Consider the following 25000-nt stretch of genomic DNA (forward strand, 5'->3'; position numbering starts at 1 on the left):
TTTTTCCCAAAACTCCCAGCTCTGAACAGCTGGTTGAATTTAAGGGGCCCCTACATCTCCCGGCTCCAATTCACAGAGGAAACACTGTGCATGTGTGTATCTGCATGCATATGTGTGTATGTGAGCTCGTAGTGAAAGGAATACTTTCCTAACTCTTTTTTTCTCAGGCGGAGACTAAGAATAGAGACACATGTGAGCCGTATTCCCAACATAGCTACAGTTTCCTCAACTGTGTCTGCTTATAGCCACTACTACTACGACGCCTCTAGCATGCAATTACAGCAAAACACTTGGAGCGATGTAGTGGTGGCTAAATGTGGCGCGTACACGGCCCCATCAATCACTCAGACTGGCATCTTTGCCACTTTATTTTCTCAGCGCCCACAACATGCCCGCGAGTCTCTCAAGACTGAGTTCTGGCGAAACACTAATGCTTCCTCCTCCGACGAGTCTGTGCGGGACTTGGGTGATAGACAGCGTCTGCTTTGTTACAGAGAGGGGAACTTGTTCCTGCGGGCTAAGGGGGGGAGGGGGTATGGTTTCCATGACAAAGTTGTTGTTGTGACACGTATTCTTTTCCCCCTGCTTGACTACACCTGTGCTGGTCTCGCACGCCGCTCTGTCTAACCTCAGCAGCGTTTCACCGACAGGTGGACGTGTGGCGTGAATTGGCTCACACGCCGCCGGACCTCCGTGCCACTTCAGAAGCAACGGCGGCAGTGGCATTCTTGCAGGGGCCTTATCGGTCAGGAAACAACTGGCGTCAGGAAATAAAAGGAACGGGAGAGAGGGAGAGAGGGAGAGATGGGGACAAAGAAAAACCAGAAGAGAGAGAGCATTTTCCTTCTCTCGTGCTCTCAGATTTCTGGCAGAGGGCCACAGAACATGGTTTACATCAGGAGGGAAGAAGGGGGGTTTGGTGGGGGGGGGGGGCGGACTGCACTCCTCTTTCCTGTGATCTTCTTCCCTCTCTTTCTTCTCTCCTCCTTTCTTTCTCCTCTTTTATTCTCTGCTGCTGTGCATTTCACATATTTTCTTTGGTGCCATCTGAGATAAGCTTAGGCGCAGTTTCCTGTGAAACAGCCTGTGACTTTGCCTCTGTTGTCGGATTTTTTTCTTTCTAAAATATGCTATTTCATCTGGCATGTTCAAGTAAATTTCAGAGCATGTAATCCTGATGTCTTTACCGCATTTTATATTTAAAGTTCTAGTTATACCCGTCGTCTAAAGCTTGGAGTCACTTAGGTGGTGATAACAAGGACAAAAGAGCGAGGCCAGGCAAGGAGACCACTCCCCTCTCCAGTCCAGTCTTGATATAATCTGCACTCAGTCTCTAAATAAAACAAGAAGGCTAACGTATGACTGTGTAAACTGTTATGGTTGGCAGACTTCAAACCCAAGGAGACGTCACAGTACTATGTGGGTGCAGTTATCAGGCTTATAGGGAGGGTGGATAAAACAAAAAGTGGAGGTCAAGACGCTCTGTTAAGCCTGTGTTTGATAAACAACATTCATTCTGGCCTAGTGATTTTTTTTCTCACTCTGTGATAGTGAAGGATAGTTTAGGAATAGGGTTTACACTTTAAATCAAAAGTGTCCATTTTTTGTTGTTGATGTGTAACATTGGAAAATAAAGGCAGTTAGGACTGTGCAAATTTTATGTTTTAACGTAAATGCTGATGGTCTAATGGTCCTCTTTTGGGCACCAACTGAGGTTTCCACTGTAATGTAATGTGAACCCAAACACCTGTACTGCCTTGTACTTCAAGCTGGTGTGAAGACCTGTGGCCAGGCGTGAATCTCCAAGGGGAACCTGGACGAACAGCTCCCAATGCAGCGTGAACAAATCGCATCCAAACAGCTCATTAGGACGCGCTAACAGTGTCATGCGTAGGGACCCATGAATGAGATGCCTTTATTGGCTCTCAGAAACGCATCTTAATTGATTACCCCCCCCCCCCCCACACACTTTTCTTTTGAGAAGCGGTTGCGAGAGGCTCCGGACGCTAATTACGGCTTTATTAGGGCTTCATTTGGAGGAAATTAAGAGAGAAAAACGCGACGCAAAATGTCACAATGTGCCGGAGGCTGATTAAATCCTGGGCGTTTATGTTTGCCGCGTCGCACTGCAGCAAAGCCCCGAGCCCTAGTGGACCCAAAGTCCCCCCTCACACACACACACACACACACACACACACACACACACACACACACACACACACACACACACATACACACACACACACACACACACACACACACACACACACACACACACACACACACACACACACACACACACACACACACATACACACACACACACACACACACTCCTCCCACTTCTGTCTGTTTTTGCTTTATTTTTCCCATTAGCTTCAGTTCTAATCGGCCCAATTAGTGATTACTGTTGTTTGTAAGCATGAGCTGTTCAGCAACGGCAGACATCCTATACAAGAACTGTTTTTTGTGTGTGAGTGTGTGTGTGTGTGTGTGCACATGTGTTTTCTGTGTGTGTTTGTATGTGTCTCTGTGTGTGTGCGTGTGTGTGTGTGTGTGTGTGTGTGTATGTGTGTGTGTGTGTGTGTATTATTCCTGGATGTTTGTGTGGATTCAACCAAATAAATTGCATTTTTTCCTCTCACAAACACACAGTACGTGAAGACTACTGTCCAGTCTGTTATTTTGTTGGAGACTCCAATTAACACAACCTCAGCTAAATTACTTTGAATTGCAGCTGACCCTAAGAGCACCCCATGCATGTATTCAGTTTATTATCTAGCGCCGTGGAGAGGTTTGGGGTGCCATATAACCTCTCCTCTCATGTCCAGCTTATTCATTAGGCACTGGTGCCACCCCCTCGGAAGAGTGGGGTCTCTCCTCCCCCTGCAATTGAAAGCGTGCCTATAAATGGAAGCACAATAACACCCAGCCGCTATGAACAATGCAAAATGTCAGGGAGGATCATAGTGCTTTAGGTCGAAACAAAAAAAATACCGCACTTGAAAATTGAGTGTGTCACTGTATCATCAATTAAAAGTTTTTCTGCGCAACCTCACTGGCAAAGCAATTAGAGGTGCTGAAAGACTTTCACAGTAAACTCAAAGAAAATGGAGGGGAGGGAAGAGAGAGAGAGAGGGAGAGAGAGAGATAGAAATACAGAAACACACCCCATAATTACAAAATAAGAGACAAAGTAATTTCTGAATACCAGGTGGTTTCATTTTGACAAACACTTAAGATAGCGTGCAATTACCACAAACCTATAATTACCTCTCCATCGCTAATTAGATATAGCCTAGAACGATTACCGTTTTCATTGTTAATCTTCTGGGATATTAAAAAGTCACAACTGGAGTTTCATAACCATGTATTGTTACAGCCACTTGCTGGACAATGAGACCAAGTCATACCAAACCTCAGCCAGACCTATTTGTCAAGATTGAACTGCTGTTTGCAATGGCAGTGGCAGAGGATGTGCTCAAAAGAGATTGAGAGTAACGTTATCCCTTGGAGGAGCTGGTGAGATGTCCATCATCCTGCCGCCAGAGCTGGTCCCTGGAGACCGTGGTTATGTGTGGAGGCTTAGGACTCATCACTAGGGGCTGCTCGTCAGAGGGCGAGTGTGTGTGTGTGTGTGTGTGTGTGTGTGTGTGTGTGTTGGGGGGGGGGGGTCTGTTCAAGGCTTCAAGGCCAACTTTCAAGGTCATCCACGCTACTTGGCCCAGTGGTGTTTGGCATGCAGTAGTGGTTGCTTTCTGAACACTTACTTTACTACTAATTTTGTATTAAGCCCTAAAATTAGCGTGGCAGTCTTGACTGTAGATTATGGTCTGCTTCAGTTTGGCTCACTAAGATTCTGAACCCCACCTGAGACACATAGAAGATGGGACTGAGGTTGATCTGGTATGGCTCAAGTGGATCTTTGCCAGATCAGCACCGGATCTGAGCCTGATCAGTGCCTGAGTTGACTGCTATTTGGGACCATAGCACTAACACCTGTAGCATTTATTCTGTTGCAAGCGATAAGAACACTCCACTGTTGGGGGAAAGCTTGTGCTACTGATGGTTTGAAGAGAAATGGCATCCCTTTAGCCCGCTGGAGAGTAGTCTCTAGTGTCATTTCTTCTATCAACCCATAAGCATAAGTCCTATCTTTCTTCAAAAAGACGCAAGGCAACACCTTCACCAAAACTACACTTCAGCTCACATATTCTACCCCATACCCCGCCGACTCTATAACCTTTCAAAGTATTTGTCTTCTGCTCAAACTTCACTCTTCTGTCTCCCTGGTGTGCGTGGCTGTCTGGAACGCCAGTCATGAAAGATCTTCTTAGCATAAAAGGCTTCCCGTGGCTCCATCGCTTAACATGAAAGCTTTTCCAGGCCGCTGGGACGCACAAAGCCTGTTGGCTGGGCGTCGGGTCCTTTCGGACCCACTCTGGCTCGTACGACTATTCATCCTCAACACAGGGGAATCGGCCAGCAGCATTGTTGTGCCCCTTAGGGATCACTTCGGTCTGAAGTAATTAGGACGTTTTTCATCTAAATGATGAGGGAGTCCGTCTGCGGTTGAAAAACCTGTTCCACTGAAGCAGGTGATGAATCACTTCACCTGAGATTAAATTCTCTACCTGAGAAGTTCATGGGTGCCCATAAGGTAGAATTTATTAGGACAATGCTCTGCTGTTTTGAATGTCAAGTTTTCTGTGCCTAGTTGACTGTGGCAAAACCAGTAAAGGCATGAAAAGAATGAAAGGGTTTAAGCCTAACATAACTGACTACAAACACACCTGAGCTGATAAGTCTAATACAAATACTAAGTCTTAGTAACCTAAGTACAGTAAAGTCTTATGTCCCCTTCACATTGGCACTGTAAGTCATTCATTTCCTATGGAGATTTGCAGAACGTATGCGGATGGGTCTAAACCACTGCAAACGAGTGTGGTGCGAAAAAATTCGGACATTCGGATGCATTAAAAAAATGTAACTCGTACGACAGGCGCCGCACAGATCAAACCGACAAACCAACCGTTGCTGGTGCTGATAAACAAACTGAATTATTATCTTTTATATTAGCATATTACATACTTTTAAACAAGCCTATATTGTGAAACACAAGCCCATATTGTGAAAAATAAAATGAATGGTTGGTGTAAAGTAAATAATTATTTAAAACGTTTTTTGTCATGTTATTGTCTTACACGATTTCCTAACGTTATTAGGCAGTTAAGACAATTAAAATAAAGTAAAATAAAATATTACTTGTACGTCTGCCTTCCAATCTCGAAATGCTTCCAACACTTTCAACAGTCTAGTACGATGAGGAGCCCATGGCAAATATCGGAGCTGATTTCAAGTGTCAATGTATAGGCGACACTATCAAAACCTTTCCTGTCTCATCTGATAGAAGTTGTATAGACACAGTTTGGTAACTACTGTGTGTCCTTTATGAAAACATTGTTTAGCCTATCTTTCGATTATAATTAAGAAAACAACTATGCATCACATCAAAACAAAGAGTTAAGGGCCGTTCGAAACCAAGAACGATAATTATAATGATCTAGGCTATACAGCAAAAAAGTATCGCTCTAGCTAACAGTAATACGAATGATAACGTCCACACATAAACTATAATGATAACGACATGAAGAATGACGTCATCATTTTATTACATTCAGTTATCATTCTTGGTGTGAATGGCCCTTCAGTTATGTGCTTCGGTGGATTTCTCACCTGGTAGAAATTGGGCCAGAAGGTGCTGACTGCCAGTTCCACCTGGTGCCACTTGTGTGAGGCCAGCTCAGTGGCGTTCCACACAGGGATGCCCAGCGGACTGTTGTTCTCCTTGACGTAGATGTTGAGCTGGCCGGGCACAGAGCCCTCGCGACTGGCGCCGTAGTACTGGAAGATGATGCAGTGGGTGTCGTTCTCCTTCAGCTGGGGCACAAACAGCTGGGCCTTCTGGCCTGCTGACCGCCCGGACGTGTTCACCATCATGAAGGCCGAGCCTGGGAAATAGCAAAAGCAAATACTGTACGTCAGCATATCAGTCGAGTGGCCATTCACCACAATAAAAAGGATGGATTCATATTTCAGTTCATCTAGAGTCAGTGTCAGTGTAGGCATTTGCATTAATAATGGAATGAAATGGCAGTTAAGTATGCCTTTTTACAGCATGAATACACACACACACACACACACACACACACACACACGTGTGTATATATACATAATACACACATAGGTCAGTGGTTAACAATGTCTGAAATAACACTGGTCTGTACCACATAGAGTGACCCCTTCTACCATGAGTTGGTTCAATTACCAAACATCCTTTTCAGATCTAATAGTCTCGGGGCATAAAGTGCACAGAACTACTTGTCAAGAAAGCACAATAAAAGAGAAAAAAATACTTCAACTGATAAAAAACAACATTAAAGCATCTGTGACATTTCAAAAATCTCATCTTTGAGCCATCAAGAGGTTCACTAATGTGTGACCAGTTAATGTCAAACGTGTTTTAACAAAGAAAAAGAGCGAGAAAGAGCGCTTGTAACAGTTAATGAGTAACATCAAGCTAGCCTTAATGGCTGCTCAGAACATCCTGGAAACCCTGCTATTGACATTAGCAGTATGTGTTGACACAGCTCTGAGGCTGAGAGGCGCTGAGCTCATTTAGGAGTCATTTCCCCTTTTTGCAAAACAGGGAATGAGCAGGTCTGTTTGACATGTATCTCTGTGTTTGTGTGTGTTACTGAAAGAGTGCCTGTGTGTGTGTGTGTGTGTGTGTGTGTGTGTGTGTGTGTGTGTGTGTGTGTGTGTGTGTGTGTGTGTGTGTGTGTGTGTGTGTGTGTTGTGTGTGTATGTGTGTGTGTGTGTGTGTGTGTGTGTGTGTGTGTGTGTGTGTGTTTCTTTGTTCTGTTATAGAGTAAGAGGTCCAGGGGAAGGTGTTCTGGCTTGTTTAAGAACACACAAGAGTGCAGATAGGTATTCTCACATCACTGAGTTGATCTCACCAGAAACCGAAACACTCATTCTTATCAGAGCATGGTAATAATGGAGACAAAACATTACAGAATGTCCTGCATGATAAAAGTGTGAGTGTGTGTGTGTGTGTGAGAGAGAGAGAGAGAGAAAGAGAGAGAGAGAGAGAGAGAGAGAGTGTGTGCGTGCCAATGTGTGTGTATACTGGCTTTTATATTATCAGTGGATTATTTCAATATTATTTCATGACTTCAGGAGTTTAAAAATAGCAACCCTGCAATGACTTCAGGAAGCTGAATCATGGCAAACACACAAGCCCATAATAATCCCTATGACACTATGACAACAGACCATCTTATCAAAGCTTTTTGAGAGACAGTCCATACTGTCTTCTGCCAGGCACTTGCTGACAAAAGGCGTAGCTCTCTAAAATAAAAAATCTTTATTTGATGGTTGAGGAGTTGGGGAATGGGGAGTGATGGTTGCAGAGGCAGGAAGGATGGCAACATGCGCTCTTAGACAAGCGGAAGTGCAAACGATGTGCACTCAATCAAACGAGACTCTGACCTTGCTCCAGCATCCCCGACAGTGCACAAACACAGGCATCACTCTCTTCATATGCCACTTAGCAATCACAGCCCCATTACGTAAATGACACAAACATTCAAATGTCTACTGTAGTGTATATAAATGAACTGATGGATGCTTTGAGTGGGTGACCATGAACTAATCACTAACTGTCTGGCTATAGTTAAATGTAAACTCTTGAATGCTTTTAACACAACTAAAAAGCCTTTAGATGTTCTATATGATGAGACTGATCCACACGTGGATATTCCCGTCTATTAATAAAGTTCACATGAAGGTCTATTGTGTATTTCTGTGTAAGGAAGATGGGACTTATTTCTCATAAAGTTCAATCCACTGTGAGACAGGGACAAGTGCTTGGTGTAATGCAATTGATAACGGCTTGGCTTGGCATGCGCCCTAAAATGAATGAACTGCACCACCAACGTCACAACCAAAGCTGAACCGACCCTGACGGAGAGAAAAGAGAAGGAAAGAGAGAGAGAAATAAAGAGAGAGAGAGTGAGAAGGAGGAATGAAAGGGAGAGGGAGAGCACTTCACCCTCCTCTGCTTTGTTCCTTCCATTAGTGCTGGATGCACCATGGCAACTTGAAGTGTGGAGCAAGGACTCCGAAACCTGCGCCCCCCACTCTCCAGTCCATTTCAGTCTCAGCGCGGGGTGGTCATTCACTACCGGACGGATAGGAGAGCAGGCTCAATAAAACCATAATGCCCTCTCAAGAAGGGCAGGGTTTGGGGGGACAAATCGAACATGAACTGCAGAGCCAGTGCTTTTATAAGGAAGGTGATTCATAGGTGATCATATTTAAGGCTTTCTTAGTCTGTGTGCACACAACAGGTTTATGAAACGTCTAATCCTTCAATGCTTACATGAAAAAGTTCCATTATGCGCGATTTAGGAAAAGGATCCACTTTGTGTACATCATAACAAATATAAAAATCCCCCAACACAATGGTGATATCTGTGTTTTCTTTTCGCATGTTAGGGGTTGCAACAGACCATACATTCCAGGTGTTTTTCTGTGTTGACACCATGGCCCATTTGCAATAACCTTCCAGTACATTACTCATGGTGTTCAAAGACTGTTTATGAACTATCATGCGAGAAAATGGATTATTACATTACTCCGAGGAATTCATTTTAAGAAAGCACAATACAAACCATTATGACCAATGAACCCCAGGTGACTCAGTTTTAATGGATGAGTAACTGATCAAAAACATTTGTTCTACAGGGGATAAATCAAACATCAGCTTGTCATCGACTAATGCCTAAAGGCATATTGTTCGTGCCTCAGCGAATGTGGTTATTTACGCGAGGTCGTAGTCTCACCTGTGCCTTCATCCACCGTGCGGCTCAACTCACCCTTGATTTAATTATACGGTAGAGGAAAAAAGTCTGAACCCGCGGGCACTTCCACTTCACCTTACGCCTGGCTGTCAAATTAATAAAACAATGGGGTGACGTGTCCAATCATGTCTACAGTGGGGTTTTCTCTCTTTTTTTCTCACTCTACTTCCTCTCTATCAGTGAGCTACTGACTGAAAAGAGTGACAAGGTGTTGAATTCACCTGGCACCTCTTTCAATGTTAAGGCAACTTCATTCTTGATCTCTCTGAGCAGCCTCTAGCTAGCCTAGCCGCTGTGTAATTTGATCATTCATAATCATAATAATGCCATTGTGCAGGCTATCATCAAGGTTGTTGGGAATGGAAGCCAAGACAAAATACTGCTTTAAATTGAGCTCACTTTTCATCTCAGAGACATATTCTATTTACACACAGTGATTTAATGCAGAATAGCTCGGGCACAGGATATTACATCTTCCCCTTGCTGATACATGCTTATAATTGACTATGCATTCTAATATATATAACAATGTCCTCAAGTGCATCTGGCTGTTTGCTGAGCTGTGCTCAATGAAAAGGAACTGGAGACATGATTCTCCCAACCAAACAAAACCATTTTAGATGAGGAGCCAAAAACACGCCAGAGGATCCGATAACAGACAAACTTTTCAAATGTGGTCTTCCTATCTATCTATGGGTTTTTTGCCTTGTAAAATGTTTCTTGGGAAAAAGGCACGGCCCAATAGGCAAAGGCACATAAAGCAGGACACACTGTAGCAAACAAATGTTCAGAGCCCAGCAGAAGCGTGTTTGACTTCAGTGAAGAAAGCGTTTATGGGGACCATCAAATAAATCAAGAGGCTCCTGCCGACGCTGCACCTCAAGAGGTGGCTGCCGCGTGCTGCAATTCATCCTCGCCTGGCAGCTTTGTTATTGGTACAAAAGGACCTGATCCCAGAGGGAGATACAAAATCTTCTCTTTTTTCCCTTCTACTCATGACTACCTTCATATCACAAGCAGCTGGCATGAGTATTTAAGTTAAACTCACTTTGATGCAAAATGATTTTCTGATGGGCTTTCGCTTGCTATCGTTTATAGGACCTGAAAGCACATTATCACTACAGCATATAGAGCTGCATCTTTCAATCTGGTTTCTATCCCTACTTTGTACAGTGGAAATCTGTTAAAATGCCTCCATCCCCCTACAGCCTTTAAATATCTATCTATCTCTATCTATCGATCTTTCTCTCTCTCTCTTTCTCTCTCTCTCTCTCTCTATATATATATATATATATATATATATATATATATATAGATGAGAGTGCCATATGTGTCATTCTATTTTTTTCCTTGCTCACTTTTAAATGACAACAAAACACACAAAGGATCACATCCAAGGGATTCCTTCTTTCTTTCATGTCACTCTTTATCTCCAAATTCCCTTTGATATTTGTTTTCCTTTTGGAGCTGTCATATTCACAGCCAAAAAAAGAGAAAAAAAGACAGAGGAGAAAAAAGGAAAATAACACACACACATACTCAGTGATGCACTCTCCAGATAGGCTATTTGCCTTTCATAGGTGCTGCCTGAGTTGTGCTGCTGGTTCCTTGGCGGCTCTGGTATTGAGGGCATTGGTCAAGGTCAAGGCTGTGGGTCTGCTTGGGAACTTTTTTGCATTAAAGCACAATTCTACATTCAGTTCAGGTGACTTGGTGACTTTGCTTCAAGTTTCAATTGATTCCCTAGTTTTGCTTCTGCTTTTCAAGGTTCAAAGTTCAAACTCTTTATCTGTCACCCATACACACTTAGCTATACAGGAAAAGTGAAACACACAGTGATATGTCCTTTACTGAAAAGTACTCTTCACAACATGTTTCACAAATAGGAACCTATAAACTGGTGTAGCACAGCACACATACAGTAGTGGAGAGCAAACTGATTATTGTACTGTTCACCACATACAGTATAAAGCATGCTGAGCTAAATTAGTATCAGAGATGGCCTTAATGAATGAGATCGAATATGGTGGACGATGTCCAACTGTTATAGTGTGTTTGTTGATGTAGAGCAGACAGATTGCTTGGCTTTCATAAGGTGTCCTGATTGCTTTAACTTCGAAAGCCTTTGAAAATGCCTTTACCTTCAAACGGTGAACACATAATATACTTTCAATTAGTTGCTTATCTCAAAAAGGCCAGCCTCTAAACTGGCAAAATTCCAATGCATAATTTAGCAGATGATTTGGAAGGTGCAAAGCCATGTGGTCACATTCAGCGGAAGTATCAGCATTAAGTGAGCTAACAAGGCTGGTTAAATGCACAGCTATTTTTCCTTTGCCTTAGTCCAGAGGAATACTATCTAGCTACTCTATGGACCCCATACCATAGACTACATAACATTCCACCCATACTTCTGTCTTAAATGACATAAGACATATGTTTAGCCCCCCCCCCCCCCCAAACCCAACCCAACCCAACCGTACTTCAGTGAACTTTAGTGGTCCCAGGGGGGCTAATAATGACCAGTGTGTGTAATTTTATCCACAACAGTATCAGACTTCCCTATGAGGGTGCATCTGCTGTACACAGGATCCTCTGGTAGCGTCCAACACATGCAAAGATTGCATAAAAAAACAACGACAACAACAACAAATAAGCTTGGCTGTCTAAAAAGGCAATTACCGCTGTAGCCCGAATAATGGACTTGGCATCGCAAGCACATTACACACCTGGCATGTGCCATTTTGGTACCTCATTATACTAACAAAACCCCTTTTCTAACCTTGAAATGCACCGAGCAATCTGTTGGTGATTTGTCTGCCACAAGTATTCTGTCACACAACCCCGATTCTCTCAACGCGTCATTTGTTCTTCGCGCATACTCAATGACACCCAGGCATTTACCCTTGGCTGTCTGCAGGATTCTGCTGCTCTGAGGTGTCTCTGCAGCCACCAAGAGACTATGAAAACAGAGAGAGAGAGAGAGAGAGGGAAAGATGGAGGGAGAGAGAGAGTGACAGAGAGAGAGAGAGAGACTCTCGAGAAGTCAACTCTTGTGGCGAGCCTGAAGGAGGCGAGGAGGAGGAGGAGGAGGAGGGGGGAAGGGCCTCCTATGTGTAACAGTGGGGCCTCACTCCCCTCTCCACATCAATCGCGGAAATGAGAGGGTACCGGGACGAAAACGACTGATGGTAATACACACAGCCCTAGCAGGAAGGCGGGCGGGCACTTCCCCCTAACCCTACACCCCTCCATGGACCCCTGATCACAAACAACCGGTCATTAGGGTCGGCATCTGCACGTCAACAAGCTCCTCCGAAAACAACAGTCAACAACATAACAAGGCCTGTGCCTTGTGGAGCTGCTGGAGCTGAGCTGTGCACTTCACACAGAGGCTTCAGGGACGTGAACCAACTTGTTTCAGCTCAGGCCTCAGCGGGTAACAGATGAAAGTGATATTTGGGGCAAAATAGCCAATACGACACACAAAGTGCTATCAGTAAAGACACCTTTCCTTGACTTGGGGGGGTGATGGCGAAATGATAACAGCATTCCATTCCACCTAGAGGGAGGATGATCTGCTCACGATCCGAACAGGCCACATCATCATTTAGCTTCCACGGGCCCCAGGACCACTTGCCTGCTCTGCTTGGAGTTTTATCATTAATCTAGTCTGGGGAGCCAAAACAATGTCAGGGGTCCGGAAGGTGCAGTTTACTCCATCAACACATTTCAATGGGAAGACGATGATTCACGGCTATCAGACTAACTAGCCCCCTCCCCCTGTGGCAATATGCTGGAATGAGCATTTTGGCTGAACCTCACTTTGGAGATAAACAGCAGATAGCAACAAGATGTGTGACCCTTTGGCTTTCCCCCCTGTTCATTATGCGAAAAATATCATTAGGTAAGACATACGCTTCCCTCTGAACACTTATCTCCTAGACGACAAGTAACCTAACAGCCAGAAATTCCCTCCACAACACACACACAAACACACAGACACTCAAACACTGACACACACACACACACACACACACACACACACACACACACACACACACACACACACACACACACACACACACACACACACACACACACACACACACAATTCCCTACCATCACCCAGAGCTTAATGCAACCACAAAATGCATCTGTGCTGTGGCCAAGTAATTTGCAAACTATTTAAAAAGCACATTCTAATGGGATTGTTTTAGTGCCATCTACAATGCACTCAGCTTGAAAAATGTTTTTCTCCTCAACAATACAGCGTTCGGGGGCCAATTAAGACCCGGGTGCCTTTAAAAGCAACTGGAGGATTGGCTTGTGCATTTCCATAAAGGGCACGGCTTCGCAATCAAACAAACCACTTTCTAAATGGCTTGCATTATTCGCTGCTTTGAGAGACAGAAACAAAAAACACGGAACAGACTAATGCGTGAATGCTATTTCCAGCTCCTATTATTGTGTCAGGTATCGACCATGACAGAGGGGCTTAAGATGGTAGTCCTCCCTCAATCCAATTCATTAAAAAGCAGATTGGACACATGCATTTCTAATGATCAAGCAGTCACCCACCCATCCATGCTCTTCACAGTTGGGTGAGTTTTGGTGACAAGATGGGGTAGAGGAAGAGAGAGAGAGAGAGAGAGAGAGAGAGAGAGAGAGAGGGAGCAAGAGAGAGATGGGAGAGGGAAGGAGAGAGTGAGAGATGATTTTCTACGAGTCTTGCCCCAGAGGGAATACTTCACAGGTTAAGTGCAGTGTCGCTGTCGTGTCTTGAGAGCCAAACGGAACACGAACACCACCAGGCCGGCTTTAATTTCAGATTAATGGAAGGTGCCGGTTGAATACATGCTTAGAGTGGTATTATGCAAAGGCATATAGCTGGGTGGCAGTTATGCCGCCCAGCTCACCAGCACGCCTAAATATTTCAGGCGCATACATGATTTAGGATTGATTTAGGAGCTTAAACACGCTCGCCTGGCTGTTTGAGCGGAAAGGAGTGCAAGGGAGAGGTGGTAAGACCGTCACCTCGGCCACAATGGCGTCTTGGTTTGGAGCCAGTGGCCCCCTTAATAGCATGTCAACATCTCCCCAGGAGCCAGGCAAGATTGCTAATGAGATTCTTCTACTTCGTTGGACACGCCCGCTTTCACTTAGACCACACAGAGATCAACGCCTTATTTTTTTTTTCGGTTTTGAAGGAGGAGGAGGAATAGGAAGATTAAAGAGAACACATCGTTCCTACTGTGGTTAATTTTGTGAAGACGTCACCAACATAATAACCAGGGAAGGAACGACGGAAAGAGTAGAGAGGACAGAGTAAAACTGTTTTAAGTCAACAAAGTGAGCTACAGAGAGAACAGAGTGGCTAGAGAGAAAGACAGAGAGAGACTGAGAGAGAGAGAGAGAGATGGAGACGGAGAGAGACTGAGAGGAAGAGAGAGAGAGAGAGATGGAGGTTGCAGCTGCAGAGAGCGGCTCTTTCAGAGCGAGAGGGCTCTCACCCATTGGAGGCCATACAGTAGAAGAAAAGAGGCCTTGTTTTCAGCGGCTCAAGCCCAACCACTGGATATAAGGCCTCTCTCTGTTAGAAGGGGGAAATGGCATTGGCTATGACTGGAATCAAATTAAACTGCACTCAGCCTCCCAGCTATGACTACTCTGCTCACTTCAGACCTCGTGTCCAATGAACTGCAGACACACACCACAACACTGGGACAGAGCCAGCGCAATAGATCTCACACATCAATATGTGCACATATAGTATATATTTGTGTACATACATAATTATTCATTTCTATAAAAATGTGCACATGTATATGAACACACATTTTAAATCTGGCACTCACATTGAAAGTGTGAAAAATCAATACTAGTCAAAGAGTTTTGCATTTTACAACTTTGGCATGAATCGATTTAGAGTTATAACCTTGTATTTTGACAACACACACACACACACACACACACACACACGCACACACACACACACACACACACACACACACACACACACACACACACACACACACAAACCAGCACTTCAATTTGTTCCACTCCCCGGGCCCATGTTGATGAACATATTTGTTTAGAATTAGATGGGTGTTCTCTCTCCCGATTTGCCGATCCAAGATGAATGATTAGTCGGCGGAGCCCTCTGAGGAGCTGCTTCCTCGACTCGACACCGCTGTAGCGCGGATGTGTTTCTCACTCGCCACTATTGATTAACCTTCACATGCAAAGCACTTTGTAAATTGGAGTTGGGCTTATTGGAAATGGGATCTGGTGAAAGACCCGCTGATGAATCGCGAGCGTGCTTGGGACAAGTCTGGCCGGGACGGGTGGTGAACTGAGGAGGGAGAGGAGGGGAAGGGTGGTGGTGGGGGTGGTGGGGGTGGTGGGGGGGGGGGGTCTGTTTGTCTATTGGAAGAAATGGGTAATTGAGCCGAGACCAATTTCAATAGCAAGTCTGAGGTAAACACTGCTAGGAGTGGGGGCTCCAGGGCACTCCATGCCTTCGCTGGCCAACTTTCCCTAGCTAGCCGCTCAGACGTGCTGACCTTTAGTGCGTGCTGGCCGGAGTAGCAGAGAGGAAATCGACACCAGCTATGCCAGTCAAGCCAGGCCAGAGGCCAAAAGGCAGACGCATTTCCTACTCAGAGTCAAAGCAAGGCATGCAGAATACATTACACTCACTACCCTCACTAGCAGCATGTCCTTATTCACGCACACACTAAGATGTGCTGTAACGTTGCATCACAATGACTTTTAATTGTTTTTGGGGTTTTTTCAGACCCACACAAATTTACTGGGATGAGGTTTTTTTTTACATGTACTGTCAGGAAATGTCTATCTGTCCAGTGATTGAAAGATAAACACGCCCACTATTCCGTTATTGGACGCTGTTTAACCAATCAGTTCTCTATCCAGACGTGAGGGCGGGGCTGATTCACCCTTTGGCCCACAGCTGCAACTCTCTTGGATGGTTGGAGGCATGAAGGGAGGGGACAGGGGAGGAGGAGGTGGAGGAGGGGGTGGGGGGGGGAGTGGTGGAGTGGAGGGGGGTCTCTAAAGCACCCTTTATGGAGGCACCCCTGTGGAATTCTGGGATTGTTCTCCAGCCCTGGCAGGCGGCCACTGCTTACTAGAGCACCTGTGGAGACAGGGCATCGGCCAGTGAGAGAGAGAGAGAGAGAGAGAGAGAGAGAGAGAGAGAGCAAGAGAGCAAGAGAGAGGGGTGAGGGAGGAGGCAGTCGCTTAGCTGTTCTGTGGAGATGCCAACTTCCATTTGCTGCGCCAGCCGGGACCTTGCCCGGGACCCATTTACAGACACGGCTTATTTGGGGGCCGAGTCATCTGCAATGTCCAAAGCAAAACACGCGCTTTGCGGAAAATAGAATAGCAGTACTTTTTTTCCCTTTTGGAAACCATGACCACAGAGCACTTTCACTTGCATTAGTGGGCCTAAATGGAAAAAGGAAGACCTTGGATAATGCGGCGACAAGAGGCTGAGATGGTAGCCCTACCCTTTGATTAGCAGGACTAGTGCAGTGCAGCCGTATCCCCCAACACAATGGTACCACACAGACAGGGCTTTTAAAAATAAGTCTGGATTGACGGAAGGAAAGCGCGATAGGGAGAGGGACACACTGACTGAATACAATCTGTCTGTTGTGCCGTCTGAGGACGTTTCCGGTATGCTCCATGGTACCGGTGTACAGGAAAGAAGCAACCGATAAAAGGTTAATAACATTTTTCCATTACAAGAAGTACAAGGTCTGCCATGAGCCACTAGTTATGTGTCTGTAAGGGCGATGTGAAACTTGAAAGCGGAAAAAACATCTGAAGTCAGGTCTAAAATTAGAAGCCATTTTACAATAATTAATGCAATTATTTTTTTAAAGGTAACCATGACAATTAAGTTAAATGAAGCCAAATTAAATTCAAAGCCATTGGTATCAGCTTATTTTAGTGCTACATGAAATGATTCAACGACAACAACAACAAAAAGCACAATAAAATGATAGCACGGCACCATGTTGTACACCCCATACTAACACCCAACTAATGTAGATGATCACTCAGTGAGCTGAGATAAAAAAAGGACACACTGTTTGATTTACTGTGTGGCCCTTGTGTGGTCCTTTCTGAACATGAACTGATGGCCCTCTGCATTCAGGCAGAGAAGCGTGCCAATTCCGACAAGGCACATCAGGCCATTTGATTTCATTATTGCTAATCCCCAACCGTCTTTATTCATTTCAGCCCTGATGTGCTCTCTTCCTCAGATGACATTCAACAAGAGCGCATCGCATGCAAATTTCATCCATTTGTTGTGCGGGGAAACCTTTTAGCTCGTAAGTCGTCCCCATTAATTCTCATATACTCCACCAGGTACTGGCACATTACTAAGAGCTCACGAGAGAGACAGAGACAGAGGGGGAGAGAGAGAGAGAGAGAGAGAGAGAGAGAGAGAGAGAGAGAGAGAGAGACAAGAGTGGGTGTGGGGGTGGCTGGTGGGGGTGGTAGGGAATGACATTATACAAATGATGTATCAACTGGTTTGGTTCAGAGAGAGACAGACCTGGCGCTGAGTGGCTAGCGCTAATCAAAGTGCCCGGGTAGGAGGCATGTCAGGCCGGGGCAGGAGCAGAGCGAAGCGCCGCAGTGCAGGATGTAATTTGCAGTAATGACCACGGCACTCATTATGCCCACCACTCTCAGGTCCTGAACTTTGAAATCATTATCGAGGGTATCGGCATGAGGGGCTGCTCTTTACACACACCCCAATCTGAATCTGACTCGCGCGTGTGTGTGTGTATGCGTGTGCGTGTGTGTGTGTGTATAGAAATGCTCACAGGTAAAACAAAAATAGGTGCTACCGACACTCTCTCTGTTCCCACTGGTTAATAAGATTCAGATCGAGGTCACGTCCGAGTCCACCATCTGAAATGGACAGCAATGATGGCCCCCTCTCAAGTGCACTTTCCCCAAAGTACTTTCTTACGCCTTTTAATCCCTTTTAAATTTTAAAGAGGAAAGAAATATAACGTTTCAGCAGGTGTTCCACGCCTTGAGGTTCGAATCTACCTCTTAACGTGAGCACAGGTCTTGAGCTTTCGTGAAGCTGTCAGTCACCTTCTTGTCTTCTCTCTCTCTCTCCTCCCTGCTGATGCAAGACTTTCTACATTGTTGCAAATCTTTCCATTTTTTAACGACAACTTTAAATATTATACCACTTTCCTCTAAAAGCAATTTCTACTTCCTGAAAGAGCGCATGTAATACCCACCTTTCATGAAATCACCTTAAATATTGCAATAAACGTCTAGGGTATTTTGAATACTGACGAAACAGGAAGCTGTTTGAGATTCTCACCTAAACTGTTGCATTCTGTTCTCATACTGTCTTAGGATAAATGGTCTAAATCGTACAGAGACAAAAATAAAGGCAATTTACTCTATTGTGTGTGAACATCTCATCAGCGTGCGTCTGTGAGTGAGGCACACCGGTGGGTAATTATTCACGGCAACAATGCAGGCTCTCTGACGTCTCTCTGCTCCAGGTGCCCTGTCCTCTGCCTGCCTGCTCCTTCAGTCACACTCCTAATGGCTTCCGTGGATTGTGAACGCTTCTCTGTCAACATTCTAGAACATACCATCTGCTTCCTCTAAGGCCAACTGCTTGCACTGTTATTTTTTTTTTATTTTTTTTTTTAAAGAATGGGGATAGGTGGAGGGCAGAAAAGTAAATAAACACACACTTTTCAGCCTTTAAAAAAAACAATAGTGTGTATCATACATCCCCTTGAGACTTTTGGGAATCAGATAACATGGGTGTGTCATCTTCAACTCTTAAGCCCTGTTTACACTGAGGTCTGCTTACAGCCTGCAGTGCGCTGGAGAGGGAACAGTTTCCAGAGGCCCGAGGTCTTTGCTTTCTTACAAAGAGGCCTGCTGAGATCAATGCTCCTGAGGATACAGGTCACAACGCTATCAGGCCAAATCTGAGCTATTTCAGGCATGTTATCTCTCACTGATAGGACAATGATAGGGTCTCATTTCAAAGCCTACTGATAAAAATCACACCAATCCCTCTAGCCCTCATTATTTAGTCGAACATTCCCCTAAATTACAGAGGGTAATAAAATGAACGGTCTTTTTTGCACAAGTTAACTGATTTGACTGCAATCAATGCAAGCATCCAGAGAGTGCAGTGGCCGATACTCCACGGGGTATCATGTTCACTTAACATCTCTGTGGTCAGGAGGTTTGCGGGGACCTCTTCTCTTCTGGCCACTCGGGAGCCTGGAGTCATGTCGTTCCCATAATGCATCCCAACTGTCTGGAATCAATCAGCGAACACTTCCATTTAGTCTTAATCCCCTAAAAGCGCCATGTCCTCACCTCTTGTCTCGCTCGCCAAAGAATTTAAGGTCCAGCATGACACAAAAGGGGAGAGGGGGGGGGGGGCATCGCTCTTGCTCCTCTTGGCTTACCTTCTCTCTCTCCTCTTCGCTTGTTTTCACCTTCACTGTGTGTGTCTCTCTCTCTCTCTCTCTCTCTCTCTCTTGAACTGATTCGATTTAGTGAAAAAATCCTCTGATTTGATTTTTGACGTCCTTTCAAGGCGAGGCGAGGCGAGGTTATGCGTCCATCTCCTCTCCACTGGCATAGACTAAGTGGATCAGTCCGGCACGCTGTCAGAGGATTAGGCCTTAACACATGACTTTTTTTCTTTTACTGGATATGTACACACGGATGCTCTTACTTTCTTTCTCTCTCTCTTACACACAGACACATACAAACACACACATACAGAATACGCAAACTCCTATAGTGCCATAAATGCCAATATGACATTTCTTCTCTCTTTTTTACCTGCTGACAAATATCACTCACACACAAACATGTGATGCAAACTCTTATCACACAAATGTGAAAAATAATATACGCATTAACAGTACTCTTTCTCTACTCTATCTTACACACACACACACACACACACACACACACACACACACACACCTTGCCAGAACTCAAGGCACCATCTCTGACGGAGGGTGAGCGAGCCGACTAAATGAAAGTCCTGTTCCTTTCATCAGCTGGCGATTCTTTGATTTGTTGAATTTAGCCGCACGCTAATGAGCTGTTTGGCACCACCTGGGAGTCGCAGGCCCAGTCCTCTCTTTTGACACACACATTTAGAGTGCTGATGTTCCCTCTCTCCCTTTCTCCTCACCCCCCACACACACATCCCTCCTCTGCCTCCCAAGGACTTCCTTTCAAACCTCCACCCTCCTCCCTGTCTTTGTCTTCCGTGCTAAAGGCGCTAAATTATGGCTGGTAATTGCGCCGCTGTTTGGATCTGAGCCGCAGTCTGGAGATGGAGGAGGCCAGATGTAGTGACAGGCCCGTCTGGAGTTTCTGTCTCGTTACGCCGCCGTCGATGAAAGGCTCCAGTTACCGACCACGTTTATTGCCATTAAAAACAATGATCTCCTCAGGCTGATCAGAAATAATTGCCTGGAGTTATTCGTGGCCTACAAAAGAGATTCAGCTGACGGGGAGAGCCGCTAACACTTGGATCTCCTCAGGTGTGCGGTGGTTCATCTATAGAATAATTACAGGGAGATCAACCTTGGAATATTAATGACAGTTCTGGGATGTCTTCAATGGACCTCCTCCATGTGAGCCATAAAATCATCTTCTTCTCTCTCTCTCTCTCTCTCTCTCTCTCTCTCTCTCTCTCTCTCTCTTAATGGTGGTTGTGGGCATGTAGTCACATTAACTGAATGGTGGTGTGGTGTCAAGAGATCAAAGTCAAATAGGAGTGATTTATTTTTGGGAGGTGTGGGAAGGTGGTTTTGCCTTTGTGAAATATTTCAACCTCGGGCAAAGGGCCTCCTCCTCTCTCTCTGAAACATAGACCACTGCTAACCCCCCCCCCCCCCCCCCCCCCAAACCTGCCCCAAGCTACCCACTCTCCCCCACCCCGGCAACCAACCTCAACTTCGCCTCTGTGTCTGATGACGGGCATGCTGATTTATGAGATATGACCAAGCAACAAATCACAGCTGAAAGAAGAGGCAGGTGTCGGCCTTGCCGCTGTAACGTCCTGCACACCACACCACACCACACCACACCACACGTCCCAGTGCCCCTCCCCTCCCCTCTCTCTGTCTTTCTCTCCCTCTCTCCCTCCCTCCTCACAAACAGCCAACACTCTCTTCACTGTCACTGCATGGGGCTCTCAATGCCCTGTGTGGTACCATGCACACTTTCAAACACACACACACACACACACACACACACACACACACACACACACACACACACACACACACACACACAAAGAGTCCCTGGTTCTATCCATCCAATTTCACACAGAGCCACATTTTAAGAAGAGATGCACATTAAGACGTAATGCGCCGCGGCAAATGAACCACTACCCTGTAAGCTTGTTTTCGAGCCGAGCGGCAGCCCAGAGAAGCTGGGTTTGGAGATAGGCGGGAATAAGCCGTAAATTGACACGGGGGCCACAAATTGATATTTTAATTAATGCAGTGGGCGAGGAGAGAGGAGCCGAGCGAACACCCCCTGAGCGCTGAGCCCAGCTTCATTCCGCTCCCGTCGAGTGCATCGTTTCGGGCCGTAATTCTCCGGGAGGCGGCGAGCAGCGCGCGCGGGTGAAATTGAACAGCCCACCGCTGGCAAGTTCCATTTGGCGGTCAGAGGGGGCTCCGATGGACCCAGCGACTGGAAAATCAGACAAATTTAATGCTGCTCACAAGCCCCGATAACACGGCCGGTCGAAGCACTTTTGGGAAACGGAGAAGCCCCAGATTTTGTTCCCTTTCTTTCTTTTCTCCTGATGCAATCATCCCGTGTGGCTTTAATGTTATGAGGCAAGGGTAGATTTGGAGTAATGCCGTTTAGTCAGTTTATTTTCCATGCCGCTTTGGCCGATCGACAGAAATAATCGCTTTGATCCGACAACCTAAAACAGACAAATGTATACAGCTGGTGTCCTTTGATGACTTTTGACTTGATATAAAAAGCCTGCGTTGAGAAACGTCTTGGCCGACTCATCCAACAAGACAAACAAATGAAATTATTGTAAACCATATCTGTGCATGTCTAAACTAGTTCATGCTAAAATACAATTTCAATTTCCCAAAATTGCTTTAACTTCATTAGAAATATAGAGATATATAGATATATATTAGATAGATTTGTATATCCAGCTGCATGTTCTGTATGTATGTGAGCTGGCCTTGCTCTTCTGCTCTGCCTCATTACCACAGATTTGTCCACACTCACAAAGTGCCTTATGGCCTGGAAGAGGAGAAATGTCACTGCTATTTCATAAAACCGATCGGCCAGGCTCCCCTGTGCCGCCCCTGCCTGTATGGCTGACTGACCGCTGGTGTTTGCTAGTACGTGTGTTTCTCTCGCCTCTCTGTGCTTCTAAAGAAAGACCTCCCCTGTTCCAGCACAGGTCACTGTGCCGGGCCACACAAACACACACACACACAGACACACACACACAGACACACACACACACACACACACACACACACACACACACACACACACACAGCTGCAACCCAATTAAAGAACAGTGCAGGCAGAGAGGGGAAAAAATCTGCAGTTCACTGAATCATATGACCGCAAGGTCACTGAGCCAGATCAGCGGCTGTGTGTGTGTGTGTGTGTGTGTGTGTGTGTGTGTGTGTGTGTGTGTGTGTAAGTTGGTGTTGTGCATTTGTACACATGTGAGTGGGTGTATGTGCAAATCCTTGTATAAAGAAATGTTTGTGTGTGTGTGTTAATGTGTGTGTACTTGTTAATGTGTGCATGTGTGTGTGTGTGTTAATGTGTGTGTACTTGTTTATGTGTGCATATGTGTGTGTGTGTGTGTTTATATGTGTGTGTGTGTGTGTTTATGTGTGCGTGTGCATGTGTGTGTGTGCACGCCTGTGTGCCTCTCTTCCTCCCTCTCCTCTCTGTCCAGCCCTAAACTCTGCCCCCTATGTGACACGTCTGTCCACCCCAAGGCCCAGATCGAATCAAAACACTGACCCACCTCTCTGATCCCAAATTACACTCCCTACGCTCACAAAGAGAGAATGAGAGAGAGAGAGAGACAGAGAGAGAGAGACAGAGAGAGACAGAAACAGAGAGAGACAGAGAGAGAGAGACAGAGAGAGAGGGAGAGAGAGAGAGAGAAGCTTCTGACAAAGGCAGGCTCAGGCACAGGACCGGCTGCTGAAGGCTGCCTGGGAGTGGTGCTGCACTCTGTCACTGGGGAGAGCTTTTCCTTCCATTCATTAGCGGAGATGGGGGCGGCGCCATCACCTCTGGGTCCCGTCTCAGGGTCTCCCATCGCAATACAGGGGGCGCAGAGACCACGGGCGGCACACTGGACCAGAGCCACTCAGAGCAGAGGAGGAGGACAAGAGGAGGAGGAGGAGAGGAGGAGGAGAAGAGGAGGAGGAGGAGAGGAGGAGGAGGAGAAGAGGAGGAGAAGAGGAGGAGGAGGAGAAGAGGAGGAGGAGAAGAGGAGGAGGAGGAGGAGAAGAGGAGGAGGAGGAGGAGAAGAGGAGGAGGAGAAGAGGAGGAGGAGGAAGAGGAGAAGAGGAGGAGGAGGAGGAGGAGGAGGAGGAGGAGGAGAGGGGTGACTTTCACAAACTGTGGCAAACTAAAACTGGAGCCAGACTCTTGGCTGGCAAACACACACACACACAGACACACTCACACAGACACACACACACACAGACACACACACACACAGACACACACACACAGACACACACACACAGACACACAGTGACACACACAATACATGAGCTAGACTCTAGGCTGTCAATTCCCACATGAACATGGGCACACACTCACATATCCACAAACACACACACACACACACACACACACACACACACACACACACGTTCATACGCCCAGAAACAAGCTTCTCTACACTCTGAAAGTGTCGTAATGAAGTTCTACACGCTAGGCAGCAGCAGGCCTCAGCGGGGGATGATTGGGGTGTGTGTGTGTGTGTGTGTGTGTGTGTGTGTGTGTGTGTGTGTGTGTGGCGAGGTCTGGGGGTCCCCACCGGCTGCTTCGTTGCATTATCACTGTTTGTTTGTGTGGAATTAGCGGGCTGAGTTTTAATTACGCCCATGTGCGCGCTGATAGGTGGCTTTGTAATCAAAGGCCGTCCCCGTGGCAACTGTGTGTATTAATCTTCTGTCCCCCTGACAGACAGGCACTTTTCAAAGGGTTGGAGTGACGTTGCGTTACACGACGTGACGGACAAGTGTGTGTGTGTGTGTGTGTGTGTGTGTGTGTGTGTGTGTGTGTGTGTGTGTGTGTGTGTGTGTGCTGGGGGGGGGGGTGTTTCTCTCTCTCCCTCTCTCTCCCAGTCATGTGGTTGCACTGATAACGTCCTCCTGACATGGAAAATTAACCTCGGTTTCCTTGGCATCCGGCGCCGACACATTCCCACCCGCACAAATAGATTTTTAATGTTGTGCACAACCAGCGAAATGATACTGGGCGTGTTGCAGAGCCCCAAGGATAGATGGGTTAATTTAAGCCACTCGCATTAGCAGAGAGAAAGATGGAGCCAGAGAGAGAGAGAGAGAGAGGCGGGGGGGTGGGGGGGGGGTGAGGAACAAACACAACTTGCCATAGATATTTGCTTTTTGGGAAGCAAATTGGACAATGCATCCCCACCCTCTCCGGCACACTCTGCAACCCCACTAGTGCTAGCTGAGTGAATTAAAAACACTCAGTGAGGGCTTGTTGGAGTCCGCGAGAAAAAAAAAAAAAAAAAAAAAAACAAGCCAAGACTACCACGTATCAAGTGCTGCGGTTCAATAAAATCTATCGCAGATTGAAACGGCAAATCCAATTAAGTTGAGTGAACAGATCAAATAGGCATCCACCACTGCAATGGGAGCGCAGACACACATGGTGCATCTCTGGGTAAGGAGTGTGCAAGTTGTTGAAGGAGGAGAACAAACGCTGGACCAGGCGTTGGGTGTCAGGCCTAACTGCAG

General features: G+C 45.9%; 1 protein-coding gene across 7 annotated transcripts in view; it reads right to left on the bottom strand.

Annotated features, from left to right (window-relative positions):
- Positions 1-25000, bottom strand: part of LOC143131394 (receptor-type tyrosine-protein phosphatase mu-like) — a 194837-nt gene that overhangs the window by 119449 nt on the left and 50388 nt on the right. For all 7 annotated transcript variants that reach the window (XM_076291013.1, XM_076291009.1, XM_076291012.1 and 4 more), the window contains exon 3: positions 5737-6011. In XM_076291013.1, coding sequence (XP_076147128.1) covers positions 5737-6011 — 275 coding nt within the window. The remainder of the gene's footprint in view (positions 1-5736; positions 6012-25000) is intronic.

Source organism: Alosa pseudoharengus, unplaced genomic scaffold (genome assembly GCF_046254945.1).
Source record: "Alosa pseudoharengus isolate Yale_2024_CS ecotype anadromous, Long Island Sound unplaced genomic scaffold, YU_APseudo_1.1 YU_APseudo_1.1_scf_18, whole genome shotgun sequence".
In the NCBI taxonomy this organism is placed as follows: domain Eukaryota; kingdom Metazoa; phylum Chordata; class Actinopteri; order Clupeiformes; family Clupeidae; genus Alosa; species Alosa pseudoharengus.